A 7,415-nucleotide genomic window follows, 5' to 3' on the forward strand; every position below is an offset into this window, starting at 1 on the left:
GCAACTAAGTCCATGTGCTGCTACTACTGAGCCTGTGCTCTGGAACCCGCGAGCCACAAATACCTAAGCCTGCGCACCTAGAGCCTGTGCTCCTCAACAAGAGAAGCCACCACAATGAGAAGCCTGCGCACCGCAATGAAGACTGAACCCAGCCTAAAATAAATAAACCCAGCCTAAAATAAATAAACAAATAATTAATTATATGAAATACTTACTTTAGTATAAAGACAATATAGTTTAAATAAAGTTTAATAAAATGCTATATTTTAATATGAAAATATATTTTAATATTCTACGCTTAATATTGAAAATATTTTAACATAAATTTATAAAAATATCAAACATTTAAAATATTTAATTTAAATATCATATGAATTAAGTTAAATATAAAATTAATTTTAAAATGTAAAAAAAGGCTGTGAATTTTTTTAATATTCCTACTTTTCAGATACTCAATACTTTCTCCCTCACTTTAACGCTGTATCCTTGAAAGACTCCATGAAGTCCCAGAGAATCTACAGGGGCGCTCAGCTCCCGCGTCCTCGGCCCCGGTGGTGGCCGCGCTCCGACTCACCCCTCAGGGCGTCCCCAACACCGTCCTGTCGTCCCATCGCCGCCGCCGCGTTCCCCTTTCTCTGGGCCTTCGCTGTCTCGCGCCAGAAACGAGCCCGAATCGGAAAAATCGGCTCCCTTTTCTCTGCGGCTGGGGATCGCTCTGATTCCCCACCTCAGACCGCTCAGAAAAAGGCTTCTTTCCCAAAAATTGCCTCGCTCAAGTTTCTGTGAGAAAATAAAGCGCAAAACTCAGGGGAAGCCTGAAAATGCAAAGTTCTTGTTCCCAGCCACACAAAAATTCTCTGGCGAGGCCGCGACAAGGCTTCCTCTTCAACACTCAGCACCGAGAAAACCAAGGTGTTTCGCGCACTATGCTGATTATTAAAGCAGCCTCAGGGACTACTTTTCGCCCTGTCTCTCGAGCTGCAGGAGACAGCTGCAGAAGGCAAACTTAATCGTCGGCGTTTCCCAAACAAACTCTGCGCCCTCTACCGGCCGCCTAGGGAAGGACGCTGTCCACAGTTCCAGGGAAGGAAGCTTCCCTCCAATTAATTGTTTGGCGGTGCCCACGCCTCTCCTGGCGGCCGTCTAGTGAATCACCCTTTCTTAATGGCCCAGATCTATTTGCTAGTGGCAGGAGTGCTGCTCTGCTCTATCCCTGCTTACTCTCTTGGCTGGAACTTGCCTAGAAGCCATAGCCAGGAAAACAAGGACGTCTTCCAACATTTGGAACAGTTGCAAAGAATCCCCTCTCAGTGGTGCCTAAAGGACAGAACCGACTTCAAATTTCCTTGGAAAAGAGAGAATATCACCCCAATCCAGGTGACTCAAGGCACCTGTCACCACCATCTGATGCTCCAGCAGATCTTCAACCTCTTCACCACAGAGGACAGCCGTGCTGCCTGGAACAACACCCTCCTCGATAAACTTCTCTCTAGCCTTCATCTGAGGCTGCACCGACTGGAGCAGATGAAAAAAGACAATCTGGATTGTCGAGATTTGGGACGTGCTGCCCGGGAGTATTTCCATGGAATCCATGTCTATCTGAAGGCAAAGGAATACAGCCCCTGTGCCTGGGAGGTTGTCAGAGTGGAAATTAAAAGGTGCCTTTCCCTTATGTAAGAATCCTCAAAGAAATGTCAACAAATACAGAATATTTTTTATACTCGTGACACTTCTCATTCAATTACATTAGTGTTCAAGTCCAAAGCAATCTCGACTTGTGTTTCCTCACAGGCTGAAAAATGTCTGAAAAGAAAATCATGATTTTAAAAAAGGTTTTGACAGAACACAATCTCTTTTCTTGTATAAATAATTTTCTAACGTAATTTAAAAGATCACTTTAAGTTTTGGGAGAGGTATTTGCTATTTTCAACACATGAAGTATAGAAAGGTTTTTTGGATAGTGTGGTGTTAAAGATATTTGTCAGTTAACTTAATGCTGACTGCTGTAACGGGTAAAGAGAATGCTGTCAGGAATTTGATCATAATAGAATCTTATCTTTCCCTGGTATAAGAACACAAGGCAGGCATTCCTGATCAGATGGATGTTCTAAGTTGCTCTCCAAAGAGTGATTCGGGGACATGGGTACCCCCTGTTTTGTGGATTTTTCCATCATCAACAGGTGACTGCAAATTTTTCTGCAGTATTTGAGTCTATTCCACTCAGTGGTAAAGGGAAAAAGTCCGGTGCATCACATGGGACGTTTTCAAGGGCCAGGACTATACAGGGCAAGAGCCCTTCTGCTCACATGACATGGCCTGGATTTATCCTCGTGGAAATCTCACTGCAAAGAAGTTGGGAAATTATTGGATGATTAATAGACGAGGAGACAAGTTCAGTGCATAAGACCACTTTTCATCTTTACACTATTTGTCCTAATGAAGTTCTGGGTGGGGTGGAGGGGAACAACTAATGTTCTTGCTTGCACACACTTCATTAAAAAACAATCTGACCCACAGAGAAAGAGACATATCATTTATATGTGGAATCTAAAAAAAAGGATACAAATGAACTTAGTTACAATATAGAAACGGACCCACAGACTAACAGAAGAAACTTATGGTTACCAGGGGGGAAGGGTGGGGGAGGGATAGTTGGGGAGTTTGGGATTGACATGTACACACTGCTATATTTGGGATGGATGGCCAACAGGGACCTACTGTGTAGCACAGGGAACTCTGCTCAATATTATGTGGCAACCTAGATGGGAGGGGAGTTTGAGAAAGAATGGATGCATGAATGTGTGTGGCTGAATCACTTTGCTGTACACTTGAGGCTAGCACAGCATTGTTAATCAAATATACTCCCGTATAAAATAAAAAGTTAAAAAATATCTCATCCTCTAGTTCTGCCTTAAAAGAAAGAAAAGAGTCAAGTTTGAATATTTATTCTCAGACTCAGTGGTATTATGATTTCAGGTATATTTATTGTTCATTTGCTGAAATAAAGAAAATTTAAAAAAAGAAACAAACCCACAATCAGACCCAAATTCTTATTTCACAAGTTCAGCTTGGGGAAGATCACACGGATGTCACTCAGAGTTCACAGCATCATAGACTGTTGGATCACAGCATCATAGACTGTTGGAAAGAAGCATTCAAATTGATGCCCAAAGGCATAGCCTACAAGGAAAATATCCACAAATGTAGACACAAGTTTCTTCCTTATTGCCTGAGGGAGACGAGAAAAGTATGATCAGGCAGCTCCTTGTAAGTACTTGAGGATGACTGAGGAAAAAATGGAGAGCGACTCTTCCATTTGCGTCCAGGCCCATGATTCTCATCCTGATCTTCTAAGTATTGAAAATGCAAACTTGAAGAAGAAAATATTCCTGCAAATGATCTTTAAAAAAATATCTCACACAATATTCCATTATCACTTCCCTTGTAGAACCATGAAGAATTTCCAAAGTCTCTGTAGATTATCATCCTCTCATACCATATCTATCTAATATATGTTGGTATTGTTCCTTCTCCTATTACTATCATCACTGGTCCCTTCATGAGTATGCATTGAGCTCCTGAAATGCTGGGACTGGACTAGCTGTCTAGGAAACGGGGTTGGGTAAGATGGTACCTCTTGCTTTAGGTATTTTACAGACTTCTGGGAGGTATTCTAAGGACACAATAGGTCAGGTCATGTCTTACTACTTGGGCTTCTTCAACAAAAGAGCATAGACTGGGTAGTTTGTAAAGAGCAGAAATGTATTGCTCACAGTTCTAGAGTCTGGAAATCCAAGATCTGGGTGTCTGCGTGGTCCAGTTCTGGTGAGAGCCTGCTTCAGGTCTCACACTGCAGAGTTCTCCTTGTATCATCATACAGCAGGAGAGGGAGGCATTTATCTCCGACCTCTTTGATAAGGGCACTAATTCCATCGTGAGGCCTCCATCTTCACACCCTAATCAAGTCCCAAAGGGCCCGCCACCTGATACCATCACTTTGGGGGTTTGGACTTCCAAATACGAATTTTGTGGGGACAAAAACATTCAGACCACAAAGGGCATTGAAGACTACATGTCTTGGCATCCAGAAGAGAGAATATATTCATGTAAATAAAGAAGAATGAGCCATTTACCAGGCCAAAAGAGCAGACCGAGGACTCAGAATCCAAACTCTTGATTTCCAACCTGCAGTAATGCTTTAATTATTATGTGTCAAAATTTGGAAATCAAACTGAAATGGACCCCATCGTCCCTTGAAAGGGAATGAAGACACAGGATGAACATGATCATTCATCAGTCTTTGTGAGGAGTCTCCAAAGAATCTCAGTAAGAGTAACGTGGTTAATTGTCTGGTTGCTGTGACCTGTGTGAATCAGGGAGAATTTGAGTTCAGATACGTGGCTCTGTATGTGACATCAAGCTGGTTATTTTCTGTCATGACCTAGTAGAGGACAAATTAGCAACGAGGCCATCCTCCTGAGTTTAATAGAGTGCCGGGCAACGGCTGAAAATTGTGCTGCTCTTACAACTTGAATCCCCAGAGCCATAGGCACCTTAAAGGAAAGAGAATCCTAGTGGTTTTAGCAACAAACTCAGTAGGCATGACTGATACCAGTAGGAGTAGAGTGGGAATACCAGCCACTGTCTATTATAATCCCAGCAAATACGACCGTGATAAAGGAAAATAGCTTGGTCATTCGTAACTGCCTTCCAGTGGGAGGAGACCATCTGAGAAACTGCTTTAGTTAAAAGTACCTGTTGCGTGATTACACTGGGCCTGGTGCCGAGGATACCACAGAGAATACGACAGAGTCCAGTTGCTACAGAGCTGATTTGCCACAGATAGTCACATACCTATTATTTATTGAAAGATCGGAATTAGAGGGGGCTGAGGCCACAGAACATCCACTGCAAAATAAAAGAATTCATGATCAGAGTTGAAAGTGAATTCTTTCCATGATCCCAATCAACATTTATCCAGTTCTCAATTAATTACAAAGATGGTTTTCTTTTGTTTGAAAAGAATAGGCTTGGATTGGAACCTCTGACAGTCCTTTGGGGAATCTGAAATTCAATGCAAAAATACAGAGAAAGATTCAAATCGATGATGATTCCTAAATCATCTGGGAGCAGATCGCTCCCACGGGTGCAAACATTAGTTCTTAGGGGTGCGAACAAATCTTAGCTACTACAATGGTGGGTGGCACTCCAAAGCTCAACCCTATCCAACCCTATCCTTTGTACTCATTTTTCTCTTTGGGTTTTCTTGTGTATGAGACGAGAGGCATTGACATTGAGTGCATGGAAGATACACAATATGCAGGATCAGTGCTACAAGCCATGGTGGCTTGATGTTTCATTACAGGACTTTCTCTCCATCATATGATTGAACTCAAAGTCATAATGTGAGAGGTGCCCTCTGCTTACTTATGAGCTGTCCTTGTCTGTCTTGTGGATTTTGCTTATGTTTGAGCCTCAGTGTGATGTGGGCATCGGGAATTAAGCACAAATAGGTTGTATTTTATTATTTAATTCTAAAAAAGTTATCTAGGAGATCAATAATTACGTCTAGTCCTAAAGAGAAAAAGTTGTTGACAATATCTAGCATCTAGTGAAGTTAGAAATCATTTTATGATATGAATCAAAACTAAAAATTACTTAAAAATAAATGTTAAGAAAATCATTTAAATTGTCAATGGTTTTAGCAGTTTTGATAGATTTTTAAATATATCTATACATTGGTATTCTTATGAAGTATTTGTATAAATTTTTATTGAATATGTAATTTGATACATTCCTATTTATTAAGTAAATGTATTACATTAAAAGTCATTCTGCGCACTTAACCAAAATGTTAAATTAATTGCAGTAGCTTTTACAGTTAATTTTTAGCCTAATTTTTTTTGTCATACTCACCCCTGCATCGAATAAAAAGAAAAAACTTTTCACTTTCTTTTTCTATTTATAAAGTAGAGATACGCATGGAGTACATATTGATGTACCCAGTATATCTGTGTATCAAAATTTCATAGGGGGGCCATATGGAAAAAAATATCTAGAAAGGTTCTGTGGGCAGGAGAAGGGGAGGCAAGGATGAAAAACAGTGGTTGAGAAACACTGCCCTAACCTATCTGGAGAGTGCAAAATGAAAAGCAAAAACAGAAGTAGAAAGTAAGAGGGAACATTCAGAAAATGGAAACCAATTCGCTCCCATTTAAGACCCAGGCCTGAAGGAAGGTCTTCAGAGAACCTAGAGAGCAGGGTTCACAGAGTCCCCACCTCAGCCAGGCCGGCAGCATCTGCAGGGTCCCCGATGGCCCCAACCGTGTCCTTACTCCTGGCCCTGGTGCTGCTCAGCTGCCACTCCAACTGCTCTCTGGGCTGCGACCTGCCTCAGACCCACAGCCTGGCTAACACGAGGGCCCTGATGCTCCTGCAACAGATGAGGAGAATCTCCCCCTTCTCCTGCCTGAAGGACAGAAATGACTTTGGATTCCCCCAGGAGGCGTTTGGAGGCAACCAGTTCCAGAAGGCTCAAGCCATCGCTGTCGTCCATGAGATGATCCAGCAGACCTTCCAGCTCTTCAGCACAGAGGGCTCGGCTGCCGCTTGGGATGAGACCCTCCTGGACAAGTTCTGCACTGCACTTTATCAGCAGCTCACTGACCTGCAAGCCTGTCTGATGCAGGAGGCGGGGCTGGAAGGGACTCCCCTGCTGAAGGAGGACTCCATCCTGGCTGTGAGGAAATACTTCCACAGAATCACTGTCTATCTGCAAGAGAAGAAGTACAGCCCTTGTGCCTGGGAGATTGTCAGAGCAGAAGTCATGAGATCCTTCTCTTCATCAACGAACTTGTAAGAAAGACTCAGGAGGAAGGAATGACACACACCTGGTTCAACACCGAAATGATTCTCAGTGACTAACAAGACCACACTTCCACCTGTGCTGCCATGTCAAAGACTCTCATTTCTGCTCTCATCATGCCCTGAATTGAATCAATCTGTCACATGTTTTCAGGAATATTAAGCAACATCATGTTCAACTCTGCAGGCACTAGTTCCTTACAGATGATTTATTTATCTATTTAAAAATTTATTTATTTAACTATTTATAAAGTTTTAACTTATTTTTTGTTTGTATAATATTATGTGCACCTTTAAATTGTGGTTAAGAGAAAAAACACTTTCTTTGTATTTAGTCTATTTATTTTTTGCTTTGTGCATTAAGTAAATTTTCACCATAGAAAAATTTTTATATTTGTTTATTCTTAAAAAAGAAACACCGAACCTGAATGTGCAATCTGATTAAAGAATGGTGCAATTCATTTACATCATTATGTAAATGATATGATACACTAGTTAGAGTCATTATGATACTCTAGTTAGAAGTAAATATAAACATCGTCTAAGCCAGG

At 41.5% G+C, this 7,415-nt stretch overlaps 2 protein-coding genes and 1 long non-coding RNA gene across 3 annotated transcripts in view; 2 read left to right on the forward strand and 1 right to left on the reverse strand.

The window, feature by feature from the left end:
* Positions 1-5,149, reverse strand: part of LOC117199011 (uncharacterized) — a 36,006-nt gene extending 30,857 nt beyond the window's left edge. The window contains exon 1 of the long non-coding RNA XR_007477946.1: positions 4,756-5,149. This is a non-coding gene — a long non-coding RNA (uncharacterized LOC117199011). The remainder of the gene's footprint in view (positions 1-4,755) is intronic.
* Positions 939-1,677, forward strand: LOC125964705 (interferon alpha-13-like). Its single transcript, XM_049711087.1, has one exon. It carries the CDS (start codon positions 1,165-1,167, stop codon positions 1,675-1,677), a length of 513 nt encoding a protein of 170 aa, XP_049567044.1. The 5' UTR covers positions 939-1,164.
* A 1,164-nt stretch (positions 5,150-6,313) lies between the features above and the next one.
* LOC101287367 (interferon alpha-3-like) lies at positions 6,314-6,913 on the forward strand. The gene has a single exon (XM_012539257.3). The coding sequence runs from the start codon at positions 6,314-6,316 to the stop codon at positions 6,857-6,859; it is 546 nt and encodes a 181-aa protein (XP_012394711.1). The 3' UTR covers positions 6,860-6,913.
* The last annotated feature ends 502 nt before the right edge of the window (positions 6,914-7,415 follow it).

Source organism: Orcinus orca, chromosome 6 (assembly GCF_937001465.1).
Source record: "Orcinus orca chromosome 6, mOrcOrc1.1, whole genome shotgun sequence".
NCBI lineage: Eukaryota > Metazoa > Chordata > Mammalia > Artiodactyla > Delphinidae > Orcinus > Orcinus orca.

Excerpts from the sequence above, each read along its gene's own strand:
- LOC125964705 (XM_049711087.1), top strand. The coding sequence starts at position 1,165 with ATGGCCCAGATCTATTTGCTAGTGGCAGGAGTGCTGCTCTGCTCTATC.
- LOC101287367 (XM_012539257.3), top strand. The coding sequence starts at position 6,314 with ATGGCCCCAACCGTGTCCTTACTCCTGGCCCTGGTGCTGCTCAGCTGC.